Source organism: Neoarius graeffei, chromosome 20, assembly GCF_027579695.1.
Source record: "Neoarius graeffei isolate fNeoGra1 chromosome 20, fNeoGra1.pri, whole genome shotgun sequence".
NCBI classification, from domain to species: domain Eukaryota; kingdom Metazoa; phylum Chordata; class Actinopteri; order Siluriformes; family Ariidae; genus Neoarius; species Neoarius graeffei.
In genome coordinates, this window is record NC_083588.1 from 52,063,711 (window position 1) to 52,091,056 (window position 27,346).

The window sequence follows — 27,346 nt, forward strand, 5'->3', positions numbered from 1 at the left end:
AACTCAGTCCTGTTACTTTCAGTCCTGTTACTCATATAAAGAGTATGCAGCCATTTTTGACTTCCAAACCTTGTAAAAAATAAATAAATAACGTAGCCTGAGGTTGACCAATACACATTTTGAATAGTTAAATATGTGTGTTATTATAATCAGTGTTGAAAAGATATAACAAATTAAGTTTAATTTGGGAGTGGGACAACAAGCAAATGGCACCCATTCGGTGGAATGTTCCATAAACGGCTACAGATGATGGATGGATGGACTTAAATATGGGCGGCATGGCGGTGTAGTGGTTAGCACCGTCACCTCACAGCAAGAAGGTTCCGGGTTTGAGCCCGGTGGCCGACGAGGGCCTTTCTGTGTGGAGTTTGCATGTTCTCCCCGTGTCCGCGTGGGTTTCCTCCGGGTGCTCCAGTTTCCCCCACAGTCCAAAGACATGCAGGTTATGTTAACTGGTGACTCTAAATTGACCGTAGGTGTGAATGTGAGTGTGAATGGTTGTCTGTGTCTATGTGTCGGCCCTGTGATGACCTGACGACTTGTCCAGGGTGTACCCCGCCTTTCGCCCATAGTCAGCTGGGATAGGCTCCAGCTTGCCTGCGACTCTGTAGAACAGGATAAAGTGGCTAGAGATAATGAGATGAGATGAGAAGTTTAATTTGGGAGTGGTACAACAAGCAAATGGAATGTCCCATAAGCGGCTACAGATGATGGATGGACTTAAATATGGGCAGCACGGTGGTGTAGTGGTGAGCACCGTCACCTCACAGCAAGGAGGTCCGGGTTCGAGCCCGGTGGCCGACAAGGGCCTTTCTGTGTGGAGTTTGCATGTTCTCCTCGTGTCTGCGTGGGTTTCCTCCGGGTGCACCGGTTTCCCCCACAGTCCAAAGACATGCAGGTTAGGCTAATTGGTGGCTCTAAATGTTTGTCTCTATGGTGACTTGTCCAGGGTGTACCCCACCTCCAGTGTTGGGAGTAACGCGTTACAAAAGTAACGAATTACTGTAATGCATTACTTTTTGCGGTAATGTAAGGCATTACAGAAAAAATTTGGTAATATTTTACTCGGTACAAATGTCAGTAACGTGCGTTACAATGCATTTTTAACCTGGAATGAAGTGGTGGGGCTTTTTTTTTCCTTCATACAAATTCGCCAAAATCACGCGAGATCAGCAGAGGTGAAACGTCCACGCAAAATGTTTCACTTCCTTTTCCTTTAGGCTAGTCAGACAGGAGAGAGAGATGAGTGAACCTGCAGCTGATCTAATGGCGGATAGCACATTCTCCAGATGGGCACACGCCCATTACTTTAAGTTTGTGAAAAATAAGGATGTGAAGAACATCGTAGTCAAATGCACTTTGTGTGCTAAACCTAAAGAACTCTCCACTTCCCGAAATAGCACCAGTAATTTAACTAAGCATTTACAGAGGTGCCAAAGTAACATGAAGTTAGCAAGGAAGCAAGCGGAGGATGAGAGTGGCGATAAAATCACAAAGCAGCCAAAATTAACGTTCTGCCGCTCTGAGATGCTGCTTCAGCCTCAGGAGGTTAGGAGACTTGTGGCGGAGTATGTTGTTGGAGATATACTGACAGTTTGTTTACATTTTTGTCCTGTATAACTGAGTTTTTTTTTCTGGTCGGAAGTCAGACTAAAGTGATTGAGCTGCCTTTCCTTCGAGGGCTAATATGCCTAAGCACTTCAATATCATTAAAAGCACTTTGATTTTGTTATTTCTAATTCTGTTTTTCGAAATGTGACTGGGTAGCCTCATATAGCTAATAGTCATTGTCTAGCCGTGATTTAAAAGGCTTGTGGGGGGTTTTCAGGCCAGTTTTATTGTAGGCTACAATTTGCCATAATATGTTCATTTTTGTTAAATTTCTGAAATGGAGTCATATCCCTTAGGGCTAATCTTTTTTTTTTTTTTATGAAGCATAAACTATGCTTAATGCTGTAAACTTGAAAACAATAAAGGCATAGAAATAGACATTACAATACAGTTCAATTAATGTTAATATGAATAGGCCTAAAGTTACAGTATTTCTATCACAATTTGCCAGACTTTCACCTTTTGTCTGTTCTTGCGATGATTGTTCCTTGTATTGTGCCATGAGCCGTCACTGTGGCTATTATATTCTAGTGTTTTTAACCATAAGCCTAGCTCAGTCAGATACCACATCACCTTCCACTGGATGTCTCATCTCATTATCTCTAGCCGCTTTATCCATCTACAGGGTCGCAGGCAAGCTGGAGCCTATCCCAGCTGACTACGGGCGAAAGGCGGGGTACACCCTGGACAAGTCGCCAGGTCATCACAGGGCTGACACATAGACACAGACAACCATTCACACTCACATTCACACCTACGGTCAATTTAGAGTCACCAGTTAGCCTAACCTGCATGTCTTTGGACTGTGGGGGAAACCGGAGCACCCGGAGGAAACCCACGGGAAGAACATGCAAACTCCGCACAGAAAGGCCCTCGCCGGCCACGAGGCTCGAACCCGGACCTTCTTGCTGTGAGGCGACGGCGCTAACCACTACACCACCGTGCCGCCCTCCACTGGATGTGTGATGAGCTAATTGAGCGTCTTGAGCTACATTTAGATTGCCAAATCCATACTTCCAGTTATTTTGGTGAGAGTAACTTAAAAGTAATGCAATGCCTTACATTTTAAATACAGTAATATTGTAATGTAACTAATTACTTTAAAATGACTAACAAGTAATAAGTAGGGGCAGCACGGTGGTGTAGTGGTTAGCGCTGTCGCCTCACAGCAAGAAGGTCCTGGGTTCGAGCCCCGTGGCCGGCGAGGGCCTTTCTGTGCGGAGTTTGCATGTTGTCCGCGTGGGTTTCCTCCGGGTGCTCCGGTTTCCCCCACAGTCCAAAGACATGCAGGTTAGGTTAACTGGTGACTCTAAATTGACCGTAGGTGTGAATGCGAGTGTGAATGGTTGTCTGTGTCTATGTGTCAGCCCTGTGATGACCTGGCGACTTGTCCAGGGTGTACCCCGCCTTTCGCCCGTAGTCAGCTGGGATAGGCTCCAGCTTGCCTGCGACCCTGTAGAACAGGATAAAGCGGCTAGAGATAATGAAGTAATAAGTGGCTACAGATGAAGGATGGAAATGGGCTTTCTTAAATGTGGGGGTTGGTCATGTGTCCAAATTTCTTGTGATATTAGTGGACAAGGCAACACTGTATCGGGTGTGTAGTGGAGGCGGGGCTTCGCTCTGCACACACGCGCACGCGGTCCTTTTAGCGGACAAACAATGAGCGGTCAGGAAAGCGCACGAGCTCTGAGGTTTCACTGTTAATTAGTTAATTAGTAATTGAGGTTATTGAGAAGAAACTTGATGGTGTTCGAGGTCTGTCCTGTTCGGTGTTGCCGAGAGGTGATTTCTGCGTGTCCAGGCAACACAGAGAGAACCAAGTGAGAGGAACAACTGGCCCCCCACCTCCTCACAATCCTGCTCAAGAGGTAACTTTTACATTTCTCTCCTTCTGCACGGGTTTGAGTGCACTACAGAAACCTGGAGCTACACCACCGTTCAAAAGTTTGGGGTCACCCAGGCAATTTTGTGTTTTCCATGAAAAGTCACACTTTTATTTCCCACCATAAGTTGTAAAATGAATAGAAAATATAGTCAAGACATTTTTCTGGCCATTTTGAGCATTTAATCGACCCCACAAACGTGATGCTCCAGAAACTCAATCTGCTCAAAGGAAGGTCAGTTTTATAGCTTCTCTAAAGAGCTCAACTGTTTTCAGCTGTGCTAACATGATTGTACAAGGGTTTTCTAATCATCCATTAGCCTTCTGAGGCAATGAGCAAACACATTGTACCATTAGAACACTGGAGTGAGAGTTGCTGGAAATGGGCCTCTATACACCTATGGAGATATTGCACCAAAAACCAGACATTTGCAGCTAGAATAGTCATTTACCACATTAGCAATGTATAGAGTGTATTTCTGATTAGTTTAAAGTGACCTTCATTGAAAAGAACAGTGCTTTTCTTTCAAAAATAAGGACATTTCAAAGTGACCCCAAACTTTTGAACGCCAGTGTACAAGTCAGTAGCCTGTGTGTTGAGCATTAGACATGTCAGGAACATATTCCGCATGATATTCCATCAGTGGTGTATTTCTGGACGCTTGAACCCGAGTACTTTTCCACTTTTCCTTTCCCAGAGTTTTCCACGTTTCAGCTTCAGCACTGTTTACCCTGTAGGCGGTGGTGGGAGTCGAACTGCACTTTATTCACGCCTGAATATATTTCCTCAGATGTAAACTACTGAACTGCATCCACTCAGGAGTGAGCGTGTTATTTCAGCTCATTCTTTAAAAGATAGATACAGTGGTGCTTGAAAGTTTGTGAACCCTTTTTAGAATTTTCTACATACATTTCTGCATGAGTATGACCGAAAACATCATCAGATTTTCACCCAAGTCCTAAAAGTAGACCAAGAGAACCCAGTTAAACAAATGAGACCAAAATATTATACTCGGTCCTTTATTTATTCAGGAAAATGATCCAATATTACACATCTGTGAGTGGCGAAAGTATGTGACCGTCTAGGATTCGCAGTTAATTTGAAGGTGAAATTCGAGTCAGGTGTTTTCAATCAATGGGATGACAATCAGGTGTGAGTGGGCACCCTGTTTTATTTAAAGAACAGGGATCTATCCAAGTCTGATCTTCACAACACATGTTCATGTCCAAGTGCATCATGGCACGAACAAAGGAGATTTCTGAGGACCTCAGAAAAAGTGTTGTTGATGCTCATCAGGCTGGAAAAGGTTACAAAACCATCTCTAAAGAGTTTGGACTCCGCCAATCCACAGTCAGACAGATTGTGTACAAATGGAGGAAATTCAAGACCATTGTTACCCTCCCCAGGAGTGGTCGACCAACAAAGATCACTCCAAGAGCAAGGTGTGTAATGGTCGGCGAGGTCACAAAGGACCCCAGGGTACTGTAACTTCTAAGCAACTGAAGGCCTCTCTCACATTGGCTAATGTTAATGTTCATGAGTCCACCATCAGGAGAACACTGAACAACAATGGTGTGCATGGTAGGGTTGCAAGGAGAAAGCCACTGCTCTTCAAAAAGAACATTGCTGCTTGTCTGCAGTTTGCTAAAGATTGCGTGGACAAGCCAGAAGGCTTTTGGAAAAACTTCTTTGGTTTAAATGAAAAGCGTTATGTTTGGAGAAAGGAAAACACTGCATTCCAGCATAAGAACCTTATCCCATCTGTGAAACATGGTGGTGGTAGTATCATGGTTTGGGCCTGTTTTGCTGCATCTGGGCCAGGACGGCTTGCCGTCATTGATGGAACAATGAATTCTGAATTATACCAGCGAATTCTAAAGGAAAATGTCAGGACATCTGTCCATGAACTGAATCTCAAGAGAAGGTGGGTCATGCAGCAAGACAACGACCCTAAGCACACAAGTCGCTCTACCAAAGAATGGTTAAAGAAGAATAAAGTTCATGTTTTGGAATGGCCAAGTCAAAGTCCTGACCTTAATGCAATGGAAATGTTGTGGAAGGACCTGAAGCGAGCAGTTCATGTGAGGAAACCCACCAACATCCCAGAGTTGAAGCTGTTCTGTACGGAGGAACGGGCTAAAATTCCTCCAAGCCGGTGTGCAGGACTGATCAACAGTTACCGCAAACGTTTAGTTGCAGTTATTGCTGCACAAGGGGGTCACACCAGATACTGAAAGCAAAGGTTCACATACTTTTGCCACTCACAGATATGTAATATTGGATAATTTTCCTCAATAAATAAATAAATGACCAAGTATCATATTTTTGTCTCATTTGTTTAACTGGGTTCTCTTTATCTACTTTTAGGACTTGTGTGAAAATCTGATGACTTTAGGTCATATTTATGCAGAAATATAGAAAATTCTTAAGGGTTCACAAACTTTCAAGCACCACTGTAGATAGACAGACAGACACTGGGCCCCTTCCACTCCAGAGCCTGAAAGAGGTTCTTTGTTCTGTCACTCAGGGCAAGCTTTTAGTCATTTAGAAATGTATCATATCATGTGCACAAAATGACAGGGATAAGTGGACATTGAAATTGCTGTGAGGTGTGTGTTGTGTGTACAATACCAGTCAAGGTTGGACACCTCTTAATTAAATAATTTTTCTTCATTTTTATTAATTAAAAGACACTTCTTCGTGTCTTAAAGTAATGATGGATATCAGTTTTCTTTACTGAGTCGAGCGGTTCTTGACATGGCGTGGAGTTGTGGAATAGAGCTATTTGTATTTTTATTATTTACTGTTTGATCTCAAATGCATTAAGAAGGCAAGAAACTCGTCCATTCATTAACTTTTGACGAGGCACCTGTTAATTGAAAAGCATTCCAGGTGACTACCTCATGAAGCTGGTTAAGATGATGCCAATCATGTACAAAGCGTCATCAAGGTCAACATTGGATACTTTGAAGAATCTAAAATATGAAACATATTTTTTTAACACTTTTTCATTTACCACATCATTCCATATATGTTTCGTATGTTATTTCATAGTTTTGATGTCTTCAGTATTGTTCTGGAAGAGGAAAAAGGGGTGAAAGTGATTATTTACAATTACAGTATCTATCTATTTGATGTGTGTTATTAAAGTAGAAGTTCCCTTTTCTTTCACTTTTTTTTTTCTTTTGGTAGTGCAGCGGCTACAATTATCGACACCTTTTCAGATTTACCAATAAAAAAACAATTTTACAAAGGTGAGTTTCAGTTACAACTGTTATTATTGGTTAATTAATCAGCCGGAAGACCCCGCCGCCCTTTGATCTTGTTGTCTGATGACGCAGCTCGTTACCTGAGATGGAATTTTTTTGAGCACGATCAGCAATTTGAGGAAAACCCGGACGTTATCATCACAGGTAAGCACGGTGGAAAGACCATGGACATGTTTTTACTGATCAAATTCACTGATATTTCATGATCTCGTTGTCGAAACCTACTTTGTTTCTTACGCTTTCATTTGCAGTCGCCATTTTGTATCTAAACGCGCGTTTGAGAAGTCACATGAGGTGTCGATAATAGTGATCACTTTCACTGGTGTCCTTCATTATCGACACCCTGTGGAATTAAATGACATTTACAACTGTTACGGATCAATCTTTGTGTAACATTGTTGAAGTAGATGAAGTACTTAAAAAAAAAAATTATTATAAAAGTGCTGTGATTTATAATAATTTTTTTCCTGATTCATAACAGAATGGAACGTTTATAGAGTATTTGGAATCCGATTGCAATAAACAGAATTAGACCAGAATTAAATTTCTAGTATATAAAAAATTACATCTCATCATCTCTAGCCGCTTTATCCTGTTCTACAGGGTCGCAGGCAAGCTGGAGCCTATCCCAGCTGACTACGGGCGAAAGGCGGGGTACACCCTGGACAAGTCGCCAGGTCATCACACGGCTGACACATAGACACTGACAACCGTTCACACTCACATTCACACCTACGGCCAATTTAGAATCACCAGTTAACCTAACCTGCATGTCTTTGGACTGTGGGGGAAACCGGAGCACCCGGAGGAAACCCACGCGGACACGGGGAGAACATGCAAACTCCGCACAGAAAGGCCCTCGCCAGCCACGGGGCTTGAACCCAGGACCGTCTTGCTGTGAGGCGACAGCGCTAACCACTACACCACCGTGCCACCCTGTTGTAAATCTCTACCACATATTACAATATCAGTAAACATTTTATATTTTGTTTTGAGGAATGACATGCAACCTTTGACCTGGATGTTCATGCGGTTACAATGTCAATCACCTGTTGACATTTATTGGTAAACTGCAAAACTAGAAATTAATACAAACAACAAATGATTAACAAAATGTGATCTACGAAAATACTTAGAAAGTGGGTAGAAAGTAGAACAAGCAGATTTTCTGACACAGGTTAAACATTATCAGTTAATTTGTTTACAAACATTAGAATTACTTCCTCATTTACATAAACACCGACATCGATATATTTATATAAAAGATATTTTGTACTAATTATAAGTCTATGTGAAACAAAATTTAAATAAAAACTATGTTTTGATAACTTAATACCACATACCGATTTTATTTATTTATTTTTCTTATAAATAATCATCTGGATCTCGATAATTGTTGAACGGTGTCGATAACTGTGGACAAAGGTGTCAATAATTGTGGAACGGTGTCATGTGATCTGATACGCTAAGTAATCAGGAATCAACTGGTTTTTTTCCAGTGGAAGTTTGAGTAATTAATTATTCATACACAATTTATATATTGAAAGTCTTTTCTACTTTTGCAACAGCCAAAAGATCGTTAGTGTCGATAATTGTAACCACCGCTCTGTTATCATTTTGTGGGGGGAAAAAAATTTCCAAGTCTAAACTGTTCTTGTTTGTTCCTCAGAGGAAACATTTTTATAGCTGCTTTGTTGAACCTGAGAACAGTGGCGTTCACGTTCAAATCAGGTTCCTCAGAAACTACTTTTTTTTTTTTTTCTGTCTCTTTGGAATTTAAATATTTATAAAAGTAGTTGAGTCAAATTTGCAATTTAAACCAGAATTTCACTTCTGGTTGTTTGTTTGTTTATGTTTTTTTGTTGTTGTTGTTGTTGTTGTTGTATAATTGTGTGGGAAACGTGCACCATTTTACAGAATATTTCCAAGTCTAATATATCCCCCCGCCCAGTTTCTCTGGTTTTACTATTTATTTATAGGTACGTGTTTGAGGAGCATGAACATTTGTTTTATTCCATAAACTACTGACATTTCCCCCAAATTCCACAGAAAAATATTGTCACTTGGAGCATTTAATTGCAGAAAATGACACATGGTCAAAATAAAAAAAAATTTAATCAAAGGATCATTTTAGTTAATAGGCTATCGTGTTTTACAAATGTGAGTAAATAATTGTTGCTGGTTATTAACAAAATGAAACAAAAGGTGGGCGGCACGGTGGTGTAGTGGTTAGCGCTGTCGCCTCACAGCAAGAAGGTCCGGGTTCGAGCCCCGGGGCCGGCGAGGGCCTTTCTGTGTGGAGTTTGCATGTTCTCCCCGTGTCCGCGTGGGTTTCCTCCGGGTGCTCCGGTTTCCCCCACAGTCCAAAGACATGCAGGTTAGGTTAACTGGTGACTCTAAATTGACCGTAGGTGTGAATGTGAGTGTGAATGGTTGTCTGTGTCTATGTGTCAGCCCTGTGATGACCTGGCGACTTGTCCAGGGTGTACCCTGCCTTTCGCCCGTAGTCAGCTGGGATAGGCTCCAGCTTGCCTGCGACCCTGTAGAACAGGATAAAGCGGCTAGAGATAATGAGATGAGAAATAAAAGGTGTTTTTTTAGCTTAATGAAAGGAATATTTATGTTGATGAATAGGAAGATAAATGTTGGGGTTTTGGTAATTTTCTTCTTTTTTTTTCCAAAAATATTGTGGAAAAACCAAATTGTGAATCGAATTGAACAGTCAATTGGGTGGCTCGTTACGTGTTTAGTGCAGAGGGTTACATCATTAATGTTCTGTCCTTATTTTTAATTGACTGTACATCATTCTCTGCTAATAACACATTGGTACGTGGATTGAAGGCTTTACAAAAATGGAGTTTTTCGAGGCAAACATACCATGTACGTGTGGTTATTATTATTATTATTATTATTATTATTATTAATGCAGACAAGCAACAGGTATAGTCAATATGTTTAAATGTTCAATGAAGTGTCTCCTGACTTGGATATTTTTACTTTAGTAATGAGAAACAATCCCTCAGTGTTCAGACTCTATCGGACAGTGTGACTGTTTAGTCCCTGGGTCACTTGCATGTAAAAACAGCTAGCGCTGATGAAGATTTTAATCTGACCTGACAGAATGAATGAGCCAAGTTTAGAAAAATGACACAAAAAAGAACAATAACACAGGATAACAGCTTCTACACACAAGAAGTGGAAGTTGCTAGATGTGTTTGATATATTTATTTTAAAGTGCATATCACGGGTAAATTCAGGAGCAAGATCAATGTAATTCTCCTATTTTATATTAAACTTTGGTCAAATATCTGTCACAGTTTGCATTTTGTGCAATTTTTTTTTTTTACCTTGCACAATACCAGGAAAAATTCAGTTGAAATCGAGCCATTTGAGGCGAATTGGTCCGCGTCTGAAAAAACTTGCCGTTTGGATTTCCCAGCAAACATTGATTTTCATGACGTCGCGTGCGGGACGCCTCCTTCTGAATCCTACGTCAGCGCTGGTTTGTTTATGAGAAAACGAGCTGGTGGTTTTCTGCAAATTTCTTCAACGTTATCACGTAATTATTAAAATGGTTAACAGATGTGGGTTCACCACCCACAGAGGTAGCAGTAGGGGATTGGTGCAGTGTGGATTGGGTGGCAGTCGAAGGCAGGGGCCTAGACGACCTGATACCCGGACACAGCGGCTGGCTGTTGGGACATGGAATGTCACTTCGCTGGGGGGGAAAGAGCCTGAGCTTGTGCGGGAGGTTGAGAGGTACCGGCTAGAGATAGTCAGGCTCACCTCCACGCACAGCTTGGGCTCTGGAACCCAGCTCCTCGAGAGGGGCTGGACTTTCCACTTCTCTGGAGTCGCCCGTGGTGAGCGGCGGCGGGCTGGTGTGGGCTTGCTTATAGCTCCCCAGCTCAGCCGCCATGTGTTGGAGTTTACCCCAGTGAACGAGAGGGTCGCCTCTCTGCGCCTTCGGACTGGGGAGAGGGCTCTTGCTGTTGTTTGTGCCTACGGGCCAAATAGCAGTATAGAGTAGCCGGCCTTCTTGGAGTCCCTGGGAGAGGTACTGAGGGGTGCTCAGACTGGGGACTCCATTGTGCTACTGGGGGACTTCAATGCTCACGTGGGCGACGACAGTGACACCTGGAGGGGCGTGGTTGGGAGGAACGGCCTCCCCGATCTGAACCCAAGTGGTGTTTTGTTATTGGACTTCTGTGATAGTCACGGTTTGTCCATAACGAACACCATGTTTGAGCATAGCGGTGTCCATAAGTGCATGTGGCACCAAGACACCTTAGGTCGGAGGTCGATGATCGACTTTGTAGTCGTTTCATCTGATCTCCGGCCCTATGTCTTGGACACTCGGGTGAAGAGAGGGGCTGAGCTGTCAACTGATCACCACCTGGTGGTGAGTTGGATCCGCTGGCAGAGGAGGAAGCTGGACAGACCTGGCAGGCCCAAACGTATGGTGAGGGTCTGCTGGGAACGTCTGGCCAAGCACTCTGTTGAGGAGGTCTTTAACTCCCACCTCCGGGAGAGCTTTTCCCAGCTTCCGAGGGAGGCGGGGGACATTGAGTCTGAGTGGACCATGTTCTCTACCTCCATTGTGGACGCAGCTGTTCGGAGCTGTGGCCGCAAGGTCTCCGGTGCCTGTCGTGGCGGCAATCCCCGAACCCGGTGGTGGACACCGGAAGTAAGGGATGCCGTAAAGCTGAAGAAGGAGTCCTATCGGGCCATGTTGACCTCCGGGATTCCTGAGGCAGCTGACGGGTATCGGCAGGCCAGGTGTGCTGCAGCTCGGGCAGTTGCGGAGGCAAAAACTCGGAACTGGGAGGAGTTCGGGGAGGCCATGGAAAAGGACTGTCGGTCGGCCTCGAAGAAATTCTGGCAAACCGTCCGGCGCCTCAGGAGGGGGAAGCAGTACTCTGCCAACACTGTTTACAGTGCGGGTGGGGAGCTGTTGACCTCGACTGGGGACATTGTCGGGCGGTGGAAGGAATACTTTGAGGATCTCCTCAATCCCACCGTCATGTCTTCCACTGAGGAGACTGAGGCTGATGACTCAGAGGTGGACTCGTCCATTACCCAAGCTGAAGTCACTGAGGTGGTTTGCAAGCTCCTCGGTGGCAAGGCACCGGGGGTGGATGAGATCCGCCCTGAGTATCTCAAGTCTCTGGATGTTGTGGGGCTGTCTTGGTTGACACGCCTCTGCAACATCGCGTGGCGGTCGGGGACAGTGCCTCTGGAGTGGCAGACTGGGGTGGTGGTCCCTCTTTTTAAGAAAGGGGACCGGAGAGTGTGTTCCAATTATAGGGGAATCACACTTCTCAGCCTCCCAGGGAAGGTTTACTCCAGGGTACTGGAGAGGAGAATTCGACCAATAGTCGAACCTCGGATCCAGGAGGAACAATGCGGTTTTCGTCCTGGTCGCGGAACACTGGACCAACTCTATACCCTTCATAGGGTGCTCGAGGGTTCATGGGAGTTTGCCCAACCAGTCCACATGTGCTTTGTGGATCTGGAGAAGGCATTCGACCGTGTCCCCCGTGGTATTCTGTGGGGGGTGCTTCGGGAGTATGGGGTTCGGGACTCTTTGCTAAGGGCTGTCCGGTCCCTGTACGAACGGAGCAGGAGTCTGGTTCGCATTGCCAGAAGTAAGTCAGACCTGTTCCCAGTGCATGTTGGACTCCGGCAGGGCTGCCCTTTGTTACCGGTTCTGTTCATAATTTTTATGGACAGAATTTCTAGGCGCAGCCAGGGGCCGGAAGGAATCCTGTTTGGGAACCACAGGATTTCATCTCTGCTTTTTGCGGATGATGTTGTCCTGTTGGCTTCTTCAAACCAGGACCTTCAGCATGCACTGGGGCGGTTTGCAGTCGAGTGTGAAGCCGCTGGGATGAGAATCAGCACCTCCAAGTCCGAGGCCATGGTTCTTGACCAGAAAAGGGTGGCTTGCCCTCTCCAGGTTGGTGGAGAAGTCCTGCCTCAAGTGGAGGAGTTTAAGTATCTCGGGATCTTGTTCACGAGTGAGGGAAGGATGGAGCGTGAGATTGACAGGCAGATCAGTGCAGCCTCCGCAGTGTTGCGGTCACTTTACCGGTCCGTCGTGGTGAAGGAGCTGAGCCAAAAGGCGAAGCTCTCAATTTACCGGTCGATCTACGTTCCGACTCTCACCTATGGTCATGAGCTTTGGGTAATGACCGAAAGAACAAGATCGCGGATACAAGCGGCCGAAATGAGTTTCCTTCGCAGGGTGGCTGGGCGCTCCTTTAGAGATAGGGTGAGAAGCACAGTCACTCGGGAGGAGCTCGGAGTAGAGCCGCTGCTCCTCCACATCGAAAGGAACCAGCTGAGGTGGCTCGGGCATCTTTTTCGGATGCCTCCTGGACGCCTCCCTGGGGAGGTGTTCCAGGCATGTCCCCCCGGGAAGAGGCCCCGGGGAAGACCCAGGACACGCTGGAGGGACTATGTCTCTCGGCTGGCCTGGGAACGCCTCGGTGTTCTTCCCGAGGAGCTGGCCGAGGTGTCTGGGGAAAGGGAAGTTTGGGCTTCCATGCTTGAACTGCTGCCTCCACGACCCGGTCCCGGATAAGCGGAAGAAGACGAGACGAGACGGTTAACAGATGTATCGTAGGAGGGTGTAGCAACACCAATCATGATGGGATTAGTACTCATCGTTTTCCAAAAGACCGGACAATGAGAGAGAAATGGGAGCACTTCGTGCGAGGCACCCAGAAAAATTGGCTACATGCTACAGACTACAGCATTATTCAGCGGCTCGGGAAGACATTGTTGGCAGGGGGTGCTGTGATGTGACCTGGGACATTTTTTTGAAGGGGGGTCTGGGGGTCCTCCCCCAGAAAATTTTGTATTTCTTAGATGCAATTTCCTGTATTTTAACCAATCAGGCGTCCGAAATCCTTTTAAGCTTGCAATTGCAATATTTCGTTAAACTGCCTACTACTTATAGGCCTAATCCGTAAAAACGACTTTTTTTTTTTTGAGTGATGACGGAAGAATCTGAAGCCTGTCTGTCAATGACAATTCTCAGTTAACACGATTACAAAGGACAGGTTATTTTAGAAGCAGAAGTGCACAGCTGTGGTTTAACAGTCGCAGGTTTTACATCTGCTCTAGATAAACTGAAGGAGACGCGGATTCCACCCAATTACAGCCTTACATACCCAGATCCAGTCAAGCGAGTGTGCATTTCAAATACAGTAGTTAGTCGCGCGCGCGCACACACACACACACACACACACACACACACACACGAAACAGAACAACACTCTCGCTGGAACAACACAAACACCATGGTTCTCTCAATCAACAAACCGAAATCCATGAACCCACTCATCCTACTACTCTGGGTTAGTGACACTAACTTAGTGTTCTATTGCAAAAATCACTCATAAAAGTGATGCAGCAGTATTTCACACTCTCCATTAAGAAAAGTAAAAGTAAAACATGATGAGCATGGACACACCGTTTTAAACGAACATTTTTTAAGACTGTAGTTACATCTGAGTCAACTTCAAAGCACGATGCTAGCAACACCTGCACTTGTTCAAGGCATACCAAATAGGCTCAAGTGAACACGACATGGCAGGCAAAATTAATAACCAAATGGCCTTACCTTAAAACGCTGTCTTGATCATATGACTTCTCGCAATTATTCCACTTAAATCCACACGGTTCTCTTCTGAGACATAGTAACTATTAAGTATCAACTAAATAACTCTTACTCTTCTCTACAGACGGTCGACTCGTACTCGCTTCCTGTTGTAATTTCGCGCGCTGAAAAGCTGAACGTCAACGTCACGACAAAAAAAATTCTGATGGTCCACTAGGCTACATATTAAGTTATAAGTTTTAATTAAATCCTTTTTTAAATAACTAAAATGTAGCCCTCATCATCCTACATCTAAAACATGACATATAAAATCAGCAGAGCCAAATGAAAAATAAATAAACAAATATATTTTCACGTAAGTTTTGTTTTATGTTCATGTCAGTTTTGAGGGTCCACCACCAGGGGGTGCTGCCGCACCCCCCGCACCCCTGGTTCCCGCGCCGGTGGCATTATTTGCGGTGCTCACTTCACAAGGCCCGACGACTTTGAGAACTATTTGCAGTGGGAAATAGGCTTCGCGAGGCAACTTGATCTGAAAAAAGACGCAGTTCCATCTGTCAGAATGCCCAAAGCAACACCGTCTCCATCTGTGTCAGACTTTTATTTTTGTTTAGTGGCTCAAAAGCTACTGAATTTGAATCACAGACTTCCAATTTTATTAGTTTTTTTGTTTGTTTGTTTTTCCCAATAGAACGATGAATAAATTCAGGGCCACGTGGCCTTAAATTCATTTTGTCCTGCTTCACCATGACCCAATTCAAGATACTACATCACGCATGACGTGGTGGGCTTTCCCTGTTCACACAAGGCATTGTGGGATACAGATTTGAAACAGGAGAGGAAAATGGAGGACATGAGTGTGCGAATGCAACATGAAAGACCGACTACAGTAACGGAAAGCGAGAAGAAAAGACGTTATGTTATATACGAAGGAAAGGAAACGCAGGACCAAACTAATAAATATCGGCGCTCAGCGAGCACCTCGGTGTGATCAGCTGTTCGTTTAGCGACAGAATGATGGAACTGTCAGTGTACGGTCAAAGCTAAACCTGCGCATGCGCACACACACGGACTTCCTCTGTCTGCTTGACTGCACGAAGCGAGCGATTTCATGAACATTATTTGCTTTAATCCCCTCAAATTAAATAACTTCCCAGCCACAGAATGGCCTGATATTTTGTGAGATATTACAGAAATGAACATGACCAAAATTCAGACGGAACTAAATTTCACCGATTTTATGAAATCGAAAGGCCGTCTCGCTTTAATTCCTTAGTTGTACAAATAATCTGGAAAACTTGCAGAACAACATAAAAAATAATAATGGATTAAGTCATGGCCTTAGCAAAAGTTTCTTAAGTCACTGAGAAAACCCTTTCGGAAAACTGACTTGTGATCCAGAATTCTTGTTTGTGTTTGGATGCACCTCCTGTCAATCATGTTATAGACATTGTATGAGCCACCTAAGATCCTGGGGTGGACTTTCATGACATGGGCGAGCATTATTAATCAGAAAGAGAATCAAATTTAGGGGCGGCACAGTGGTGTAGTGGTTAGCGCTGTCGCCTCACAGCAAGAAGGTCCGGGTTCGAGCCCCGGGGCCGGCGAGGGCCTTTCTGTGCGGAGTTTGCATGTTCTCCCCGTGTCCGCGTGGGTTTCCTCCGGGTGCTCCAGTTTCCCCCACAGTCCAAAGACATGCAGGTTAGGTTAACTGGTGGCTCTAAATTGACCGTAGGTGTGAATGTGAGTGTGAATGGTTGTCTGTGTCTATGTGTCAGCCCTGTGATGACCTGGCGACTTGTCCAGGGTGTACCCCGCCTTTCGCCCGTAGTCAGCTGGGATAGGCTCCAGCTTGCCTGCGACCCTGTAGAAGGATAAAGCGGCTAGAGATAATGAGATGAGATGAGATGAGAATCAAGTTTATTGCCAAGTACATTGTCACATACAAGGAATTTGCTTTGGTGGTTGGTGCTTGAATAGTTAAGATAGATAGAAGAATTTAGCAAAGACAAGAAGTCGCTATGTACATAGAATAAGAAATATAAGAATCTGAAATTTGAAAAGTGGACATAATTTCAGGGGTATGTGCATGAGTTGTTGGAGTCCGAGCTGTACAGTATGTCTGGGCATGATCAGGTCGGATGAGATGAAGAGAATATGTGTAATGGGCTAAAGGCCAATTTATGCTGACAACCCAGTCCTCGCAGATAGCGTCGCAGACAGTGTCTGCGTAGCCCCCCCACCTTTGCAGACGCTCTGCGCGCACCTCCCAAAAATTGTGACCACTGCAGAAGCCTCGCAGACAGCACCGCAGACAAGAGGGCTCTGATTGGTCCACTCTACATCCGCTGTACACGCACTTCCGCTTCCCTACTTTCCCGGTTTGGTTTGTTTTCACGACCGGCATTTTTAAAAACATGAGCGAAGATGGAGCAGCACGAAGAGCGGTTGATCGAGGAAGTGAGGAAGTACGTACATCTATACGACTCCAGTTCTAGTCATTATAAGTAACCGGAGGATAAACACTCCACTAACCACACCCACCAACTACTCCTAGCGATTTTGCGACTTCGCGCCCCCTTGCGTTGTGGCGGTGAATAACATCGCGCACGCCTATTACTCCCCGCTCAACAATAAATTACAACTGTCTGCGAAAAGCTATCTGCGAAAGCCTTGTCGCACGAGCATGCAGAGGCCTTAAGTCAATAACCAACCTGTACAGTGTGAGCTGGAATGTGCGATAAAGGCTCACAGAATGGCGATGTAGGACATGACCTGTGTCAAACAGGTCAAATCCACCAGCTGTTTGACCTAATCTGGGGGGGGGGGGGGGAAGGCTAATCTTATTTATGTGCCATTAGTGAAAGCTGAGAAAAGAAAGAAGAAGAAAGATTATCAGATCGTCACTGTGAGATATAGGACATTGTGTGCTTGGGTTCCAGAAAACGAGGACAACAATGTCGAGATGGAAAGTCATCTAAGTGACATGAGGAACTTTACACTGATTTCCACAAGGTTCTCAAATAGCTTGTGTTTTATCCTTTTGAAACATTTCTGGACACGATCCATGCTGACGGTTCTAAACACTTGTCCCCTGGCAGCGCCGTATACAGGAATAGAGTAGAGGAATAGCAGCTGTTGAGGAATTGTGGGATCATGAAGAGCGGGAGGGGGGAAAATAAAAACTGAAGTGGTGTTTAATTACCAGAGACATGACCTCCTCCGCTCTTACGCCATTCACGTTAAGGTAATGTTTCTACCAGCATAGCTCACACAGTTGTACCCTCCTCCCTCCTTTCCTTTATTTCTGTTCTTTCCATTATCAGCTTTCTTTCCGTCAGCCAAGTTGACTCCTAGCACTCACCCCCAGCGTGACGCAGTGACACACCCCCGTGTCTCTGCCACGTGTGTTGTTGTTTTTTTTTTCCACGGTTACACATGCTGGTCTCCACTTCAGGCCTCCTGATTCAGTTTGACTTTAACTTTGTCATTGTAAATAATTTCTTTATGAAGCTGAATTTTTTATTTTTACCCTATGTTGCAGCAAGACCTTTTTAGAAATTATTTTCTTGCATCAAGTCTTGTTTTACTAGGTGGATCATTTTTTATAGGCGGCACGGTGGTGTAGTGGTTAGCACTGTCACCTCACAGCAATAAGGTCCGGGTTCGAGCCCAGCAGCCGACTGGGGCCTTTCTGTGCGGAGTTTGCATGTTCTCCCCGTGTCCACGTGGGTTTCCTCCGGGTGCTCCGGTTTCCCCCACAGTCCAAAGACATGCAGGTTAGGTTAACTGGTGACTCTAAATTGACCGTAGGTGTGAATGTGAGTGTGAATGGTTGTCTGTGTCTATGTGTCAGCCCTGTGATGACCTGGCGACTTGTCCAGGGTGTACCCCGCCTTTCGCCCGTAGTCAGCTGGGATAGGCTCCAGCTTGCCTGCGACCCTGTAGAACAGGATAAAGTGGCTGTGTGTGTGTGTGTGTGTCTTGATATTGTGCTAAGAGTATCCAAAACTCACTAACAAGATCCTGACTGTATGAGAAATCTATTTCTCTTGCAAATTGTTTTTATTTTTCTCCCCTGCTCAATGCTTTAATTTTGTTTCCTTGAAGCGTTTCAGTTTTTATAAAATTTGTAAAGCAACAGTAACATAAACGATGTTTCCCCTACCATTATATTGGGGAACTGATAGGCACAGAGCAGGAACAGCTCCATTACATTACATAATTCAGAATCACTGAGTCAATACGTCACGCTGTTCTCCACAGATTATTTATTTATTTATTTATTTATTTTTCTTTTCCGCGCCCTTTTAGCTGTGCTGAAAATTGGCCCTTCCTACATCCCACCCCTATAACCTGTGACACTTAACTGGATGTTTTTTTTGTTTTGTTTTTTTTACAACTAACATTTGGGGCGGCACGGTGGTGTGGTGGTTAGCGCTGTCGCCTCACAGCAAGAAGGTCCGGGTTCGAGCCCCGTGGCCGGCGAGGGCCTTTCTGTGTGGAGTTTGCATGTTCTCCCCGTGTCCGCGTGGGTTTCCTCCGGGTGCTCCGGTTTCCCCCACAGTCCAAAGACATGCAGGTTAGGTTAACTGGTGACTCTAAATTGACCGTAGGTGTGAATGTGTGTGTGAATGGTTGTCTGTGTGTATGTGTCAGCCCTGTGATGACCTGGCGACTTGTCCAGGGTGTACCCCGCCTTTCGCCCGTAGTCAGCTGGGATAGGCTCCAGCTTGCCTGCGACCCTGTAGAACAGGATAAAGCGGCTACAGATAATGAGATGAGATGAGAACTAACATTTGCATTTGACAGCCCAGTGAACTTTAATTATATGTAATAATCGCTGGTGTCCATGGTCAGTTATCTCGTCTCATTATCTCTAGCCGCTTTATCCTGTTCTACAGGGTCGCAGGCAAGCTGGAGCCTATCCCAGCTGACTACGGGTGAAAGGCGGGGTACACCCTGGACAAGTCACCAGGTCATCACAGGGCTGACACATAGACACAGACAACCATTCACACTCACATTCACACCTACGGTCAATTTAGAGTCACCAGTTAACCTAACCTGCATGTCTTTGGACTGTGGGGGAAACCGGAGCACCCGGAGGAAACCCACGCGGACACGGGGAGAACATGCAAACTCCGCACAGAAAGGCCCTCGCCGGCCACGGGGCTCGAACCCGGACCTTCTTGCTTTGAGACGACAGTGCTAACCACTACACCACCATGCCGCCTCTGGTCAGTTATTGTATGGTAAATTACTGTCTAATTTATTGTGTGTTGCAAGTATTGTATATTGTGCAAATTGTGTTCACAATACCACAGTTTCCTTGCACACTTGTTCAAATATCTGATCGTTCATGGTTGAATTTATGTAAACGCCTCTCTTTTAGATGGAGAAGCTCCCGTTGCCTCGTGATGATGTTGATGATGTTCTTGGGATGGCCCAGAGCCAATCAGCAATGAGTCTGGTTTCAGAGCCAGGGGCGGAGCCTGATGGAGCAGCGGTACAGGGGGAGGAGCGTCCTGCGTGGGACAGTAAGTTACAGTATGTCCTCGCCCAGGTGGGCTTCAGCGTTGGGCTCGGCAACGTGTGGCGTTTCCCATATCTCTGTCACCAAAACGGAGGAGGTACATATGATTTTGAGAAAATTCATAGTTACAGAAGACATTTCTTAATTTAATGCCCTTATATTTATTCTGTTCAGGAAAATCCACCCGTCTCTCATTTCTCTTCTCTCAATTGACAGGAGCATTCCTGTTGCTGTACATGCTGCTGCTGCTGCTGATTGGAGTTCCTTTGTTTTTCATGGAGCTGGCTGCCGGTCAGAATATCCGGCAGGGCAGCATCGGTGTCTGGAAACACATCTCGCCACGCCTCGCTGGCATCGGCTACTCCAGCTGTATGGTAAAACTTACACACATCCACATGAGCACGCACATACAGCAGAAACGAAGGAGGAAGAAAAATAGCTGAACTGAACATTCTGAAATGGATGAAGTGATATTGGTGGTATTTGTGCTTTTATGAAGGTGCTCGGATTACCATCCCTGAAGAAAAAAATGGTACACCGGTGAAAAACTTGTACGATCATTAAATAAAAACATTTCCAACACACAGAACACTTCATGGATGTTTGATACAAAATGTACTAGAACAGTAAGGTTCAAAAAATGTTTCGCAAACCAGTGCCAGTGCAAGACAAGTAACAAGATTTGTCCAACAGGTAGAGGCGCTTCCTCGTCTCTTGTCTCAGATTGGTTGGTTTTCATTGTCCCTTGTCTCTGATTGGTTAGTGTTGGTGGTCAACAATATTGTTTGTTCTCCCATTCATATGCCATTGGTGTTGGATTTTTTTTTTTTTGCATAGATAATCTTTGGTGAGCTGGCAGTAGACTGTATGAGAACTTATTAGCTCAAATTTAACAATTATTCCACAAAATCGAGTCGTATGTGAGCTGATAGCCGACAAGATGTGTATCAGCGAGTTAGCTTTAAGCCATGTACGACGAGATTGAGTGGAATAATTGTTTTATTGTAATTCACATTCACTGGATTTTGAGAAACAGAGCATTTTTATTTTTTGCAAATTCGATAAATAAAAATAATTTCTGCTTAGAACATAAACAAACTGGCGAAATGACAGTAGCGATTTGTGAAAAATGCTATAATAATAATAATAATAATAATTTTTGAAAAATAAAAAAAGATACGTTCTTACCATCAAATACTTTTAGTCCTTATTTTGTTGCTTTATTTATTTATTTATTGGGACTTTGTTTTCGAGAAGAGTTTTTATTTTGTCCTTAGTTGGTTCAGCAACACGCTCCACCAGATTTTTTTTTTTTTGCCAGTTGGCAAACCAACTAAAGATGCATTACCACCACTGACTGGGCTGGAGTGTGCAACAGGCGATATTGGGGGGGGCGAACTATATTCTTTTAGCTATTTCTGTTTCTTTTAAATACTTGATAACAAAGGGATATAGTGTATGTGTGTGTGTGGTATTGGACCAGGTGAGTGGAGCATAGAAGCACGACAGGCCAGAACTGAGTTTTCAACAAAACGATTTATTTTTAGCTTTTCAGCCTTTTTCTAGTTCCCAGCGCACACACACACAAGTGTTCTGGTTAGGGAGAGCTCCCTTTCTCTGCTGTCCTCTCCTTTTAAACGGCGCGGTCACTGGGGAAGACACACAAACACAGGTTAATTCCCCTCAGGTGCAATGATTCCACCACTTACCTTCCCTGACCCCGCCCTCCTTTCACAGACTGATGCTTGGCCACGCCCCTGCTGCCACAATAAATATATATATATATATATATATATATATATATATATATATATATATGTTGAAAACTCAGTTCTGCTCATGGTATATGAGCTGATAGCCTAGTAGTAGAATAGCCAATCAGAGTATGCGATTGCTCATATCCTGTGTGTGTGTGTGTGTGTGTGTGTGTGTGTGTGTGTGTAAAAATAATACAAACTTAAACAAATTTTTTAATCACTGACTGCATCTTTAATGTCATAGCAAAATACATTTTGGTTAATTAAACACATTTTCATTATGAGGCATGTTGAATTTTACTTTATGACAATGTAGAAATTAATTTATTAATATGAGGTGAGTGAGTGAGTGGGGACTTGCTTTATCTCTTGTGTTTTTACTATAATAAAAAACACCCAGATAACACTTTCTCTTATTCTTATTCAATCCCCTGCTGTTCGTTGTGTGTGTGTGTGTTTTTGCTTTTGTAGGTTTGTTCCTTTATGGCTCTGTACTACAATGTGATCATTGCTTGGGCTCTGTTTTACTTGGGGAATTCCTTCCAGTACCCATTACCATGGCAACAGTGTCCCATAGAACCCGGCAGTAATCAGACAGGTACGTATTTTATAAGTACACATTTCGATCAAGAAATGTTTTTCTCAGTCAAGCTTTGATCTCTCTCTCTCACACACACACACACACACACACACACACACACACACTTAGACTTGCACTCTTGTACTGCTTGTTCAGGTCTATATTGACTTGGTTTGTTTTTATCTTGGTTTGTTCCCATGCTGCTTTTACATGTTGGTGTTGAAACCTCTATCGCTCTTGGCCACACTGCAGGAATGCTATATTACATGACCAACGGTGGCATGCAGCCACATAAACATTTCCATGGTGGCTTTTTTTTAGTCTCTTGAAAACGGATGGTGGTGAAAGGAGAGCTCTGTTAGTTACAGTAAATGTTGTACCTAGAGTACATTTGACTTCTAACAAAGTCTCTCATGTCGCTTAATAAATCAACACCGATGGTGACCTGCGATAATTGCCTTTTTTATGGAGAACAGTGTTGCCTTTCAACAGGTTTATCGCCTCTGGTCATATACTCTGTTCAAATATCTGTTTGGTGACAGTGGTGCTTATCATCCACTCAGCTTACAGGGGGTTCTCCTACTGCAGGCATTTCACTGTCAGACTTTTAGCCCTTTACAGTGAATAGGACGGTGTTGTTGCTTTTTTATTTTTTTAATTGTATGTGGAGTGACACAGTGATGTACCTGTCAGCATTATAGCATTGTGACTTACAGCTCCAGAGTCCCTGGTTTGACCCTGAGCTCAGGTTACTCTGTAGGTAGAGGGTTGTTTTTGTTTTTTTTTAAACCTCGCCCGCTACGCAGTAAGTGGGGTGAGGTATTGTTTTCGGTTGGGTTTGTTTGTTTGTTTGTTTGTTTGTTTCACAGTATTACGGGAAAACGGCTGGATCAATCTTCATGAAACTTTCAGGATAGACGGGCGTTGGTCTCAAATAGAACCTCCAACATTTTGAGGGTCATCCGGTCAAGGTCACCAAAAAGGTCAAAATCGTTTTTGTTGTGGCTACTGCCTTGTATACAGGCGCTAGGCACTACGTCATTGTGGTGTAAGAGTGTAACAGTCACGCACTGCACATACACATGTTCCGATTAAAATGGCCGGTGAATGTATACAATTCGGTTCACCATTCAAAATAAATAGACTAGACTAAAGAAATCGCTTTCAGACATGTCTGTGCTTTTTACAGAGGGAAAGTGCGTTCCACTGAGCTCTAGCGCCGGGCCATTTCCAGGAAATAAGAGTTTCAGTCATGGCGACAGCGTGTGTATGTCAGCCTCGGTTCGGAGGTTTCAGTTTCAAAAAACTGTAAGAGTAGAATAATATAAAGTACAGACACTTGGTATATTTTACTTCTGTGATTGTTCATTTTTGGATTACGCTTCATTTTTGTGGCTACTGCCTCATAGAGTAAATATCTCATCTCATTATATGCTATATTTACTGTATGGACATGGGATCAGAAAACTATTTTATTTATAAGCAGTAGCCACATGGACCCATAGGGTACCCATTTTTTTCGTGATATTGTCCTTCATATTCGTCATAAGTGCTACCGGGCGAGGTTTGTTTTGCCTGGCAACACTTGGGTTGTTTTTGTTTTTGCTTTTTCGCCTCATATTTCTATGAGTTCCCTCCAGGTTCTCCAGTTTCTTCCCAACTTCCAAAAAAACATGCCAGGAGGCAGATTAGCAACACTAAAGTGTGTGTGCATTGTGCACATGGACTGGCATGCCATTTAGGGTGTATTCCCACCTCAAACCTTTCAGTGTTTCATCCCTGATCAGGATAAAAGGCTTACTGAAGATGAATGAATGAATTATTGGATGTGCCTTGACTTTCAAATACAAAAAAAAAAAAATCTGTTTGAATATCTGGTTGATGTCTGTCTGTCTGTCTGTCTCTCTCTCTCTCTGTCAGTGAAAGAGTGTGCTGCCAGCTCTCCCACCTCTTATTTCTGGTTCCGTAAGGCTCTTGATATCTCTGACTCAATTGATCAATCTGGAGAGTTTAATCCCATCATAACCGGGTGCCTGCTTGCAGCCTGGGCTATAGTCTGTCTCGCCATGATCAAGGGCATCAAGTCCTCAGCCAAGGTACTTGCTATTAACACGGAAACTCAAGCACAAACACAAACAAGCTCATTTGTTCGTTTGCAGTGGTCACACGTAAATTGTCACACCTGCGCCCTTGGGATATCTAGTGTCAATATGTTTAATGTGCTCGTGTTCTAATGCAGATGTCGACACCCACACTGACTTCTCAGTGTTAGCAGACAGAGATTACCAAACCCTTAATCCATTTCAAATGTATTAGGACCAAGAGTATACAGATTATTCAGAGGAAAATGAATGCTCTAACATTAATCATGCTCTCTTTTTGTACTTCCAGGTCATGTACTTCTCCTCTATTTTCCCATATGCTGTGCTCTTCTGTTTTCTCATCAGAGGTCTGATGCTGGATGGAGCCAAAGAAGGACTCACCTACATGTTCTTTCCAAAAGTAAGTAAAAATTAAGCAGCTAAGGCTGTTAACGCAGTGTTTTGAAGAATAAAAAGGTGTGTTTTTGGCCTCGAGTTGCTGCTGTGACGAGGACCGGGCGATCTGATATGACTATAGAGGGATTTCACTGACGTCACCCGAAACCGGAAGTAAACAGACCCTGCGCCATTTTGGAAGACCAACAAACTCGTGATTGGGGGAAATAACGGCAGCGGTATGTGAACCCACGAGAATAAAGTGGAGTGGCAAACGACTTAAACAAACAAATCTGAGCTGTTTTATTTATGATTTATTGGCCCAACAGTAGACTTGAAAGAAACCTGTGTGAGACTTGGCAAAAAACTGTGGATATAATGGATAAGTCTGTGCATGATCTGCGGACACTTTGAGGTAAGCAAACGCAAGAAATTCAGATTTAAAACATGCTAAATTGGCCCCAAGTTGATAACTGGATGAGGAGCAAGCCTCCCAGACTTCTACAATTTAATAATAATAATAATAATAATAATAATAATAATAATTTAGGATGGTTTGGGGCTTGCTCTCCCTCCTATTATATAAATAAAGCATAGTTGTTGTGTAGGCATATATCATAAATACATATGTATAATTTGGATAAATTAACCTAAATTATGGATACCTTAATAGTAACAAAAAGTATTAATTTTTCACCTGAAAAGATATATTATTAAAAGATAAACAAGATTACCTTGGCCATAACTATGTGTAGGTTATTCTTAATAACAGCTGTAATATCACGAACCAAGCCACTAACAACATAATTGTAAGCCTGTAGCCCTTTGTAGGCTTTCAAGTCATCAGCAGTGTAGGCACTGGGTGTAAACAACAAATAGTTTACAATGTCTGGGTAGCAAACAGATGGCAGAATTGGTGTCAGGTCCTCCTTATGTTTCCATTCTCCCTTGCCGCGAGTCTTATCATATGGGTCAAACCCATCAATCACAGCCAGTTTCTCCACATACCGTGCCCTTTCTGCAGCTGGTAATGTACTCGCATAACCAGAATTATCATCCATTGTGTCACTTTACTCTCGCTCGTACTTTGTTTTATATTGTGAGTGCATGTACTTGGTCTTCCAATATGGCGCCTAACAAAATCTCGCGGCGCGGTGACGTCATGCGGTAGCCCTCTATACGCTCAGGTCCATAAATATTTACAAAGGTATTGTTATTTTCACTGTATATAACAGTATATTGGAGGTGAAAGTAAACAATGTGTACAGGCTTAAAGTGCCGAGTGAAAGTAAAGAATTTCAGCTTTAATTTAAAGGTATTTACATCCAAATCAGGTGAATGAAGTGTAAATTACAGCACTTTTTCCTGTGTGTTACTGCTTTTTAAGGAACCAAATGCAATCGGACAGTTGGCTGCTCAACTGTTCCATGGCCAAGTGTGTGTTATTAATTTGCACTAGCAGCAGTAGCGCACATTGTTATTCTCACTCAGGATCTTTCTACTTTTATCATTTTTATTATTATTCTAACATTTTTAGGACATTATTTCTCCCTAACTTTTCAACCAATCATCACCAAATTTTACATGAAGAATACCTCTAAGCTGAATTAAGTTGCTATGACTTTTGGTGCTGATCCGGATCACCAAACCAGAATGATCCATGATAATGATTCTCTATCGCTTACCGTTCTGGATCTGTAGGGTGCGGTGATGAAACATCCCGGTTTGTAAGAGCTAGCGCAAATCACTGTGACTTTAGTCAAAGTATCTCTCTGGTTCTCTCATTGTTTCACTTACAAAGAAGCAGATAGAAGCATTAACACCAATTTCAAGTGTGGCATTTGCATTCGTAATTTGTTGCTATTATCTCTCAATATGAAATCCAAAGAACTGTTACAGCAAGCCATCATTGGACTGAAAAATCAAAACAAACCCATCAACATGGCTAAATTAACTATTTGCTACATTCATACAAAGAAAGAACACACTAATGAGGTCAGGAAAATCAACGGCCAGGAAGACCAAGGAAAACAACTGGAGTGAATGACAATTATTCTTTCACTGGTGAAAGAAAAACCCCTTCACAACAGTTGGCTGGATTGGTGTATCTGTGTCAAAGTCAACAATCAAGAGAAGAAAGACTTTGCCGGAATGGAGAGTTTGCCATAAGATCTAAGCCAGGGATCATCAAACTACGGCCCGCGGGCCGACTCCGGCCCGCCACCCCCCTTTGACCGGCCCCCCAGCCCCTCTGTCCCCCACCACTTGAACCGGCCCTAAGAGGCAATCCCCAAAAGTGGTCATGTCCTATTTTTTAATTGCTTTTTGGCAAATAATAACATGTCTGCATCTTGTATTTTGTTGATTTTATCAATTAAAATTGATATTTAGTTATAAAATGAACTATTCATATTTTCCGAATTTTCGTCATATGCTCGCGATCAAGCAGTGACAGGCAGCGCACGCGACTGTCAGTGTTCAGGACAGCAAAATGGCTAGCGGTAAGCGAAAAGCTGACAGAGTACAGAGTTTTTAAAGAACAGTGGACCACCGATTATTTTTTCGTTCGGTGTAAGGACCGTGCAGTTTGTCTTGTATGTAAA

General features: G+C 43.7%; 1 protein-coding gene across 1 annotated transcript in view; it reads left to right on the forward strand.

The window, feature by feature from the left end:
* Positions 1-3,271: 3,271 nt before the first annotated feature.
* slc6a16a (solute carrier family 6 member 16a) overlaps positions 3,272-27,346 on the forward strand; it is a 54,030-nt gene continuing 29,955 nt past the window's right edge. The window contains exons 1-6 of the mRNA XM_060901963.1: positions 3,272-3,482; positions 19,789-20,026; positions 20,146-20,303; positions 22,158-22,284; positions 24,187-24,362; positions 24,658-24,768. Coding sequence (XP_060757946.1) covers positions 19,789-20,026; positions 20,146-20,303; positions 22,158-22,284; positions 24,187-24,362; positions 24,658-24,768 — 810 coding nt within the window. The 5' untranslated portion in view covers positions 3,272-3,482. The remainder of the gene's footprint in view (positions 3,483-19,788; positions 20,027-20,145; positions 20,304-22,157; positions 22,285-24,186; positions 24,363-24,657; positions 24,769-27,346) is intronic.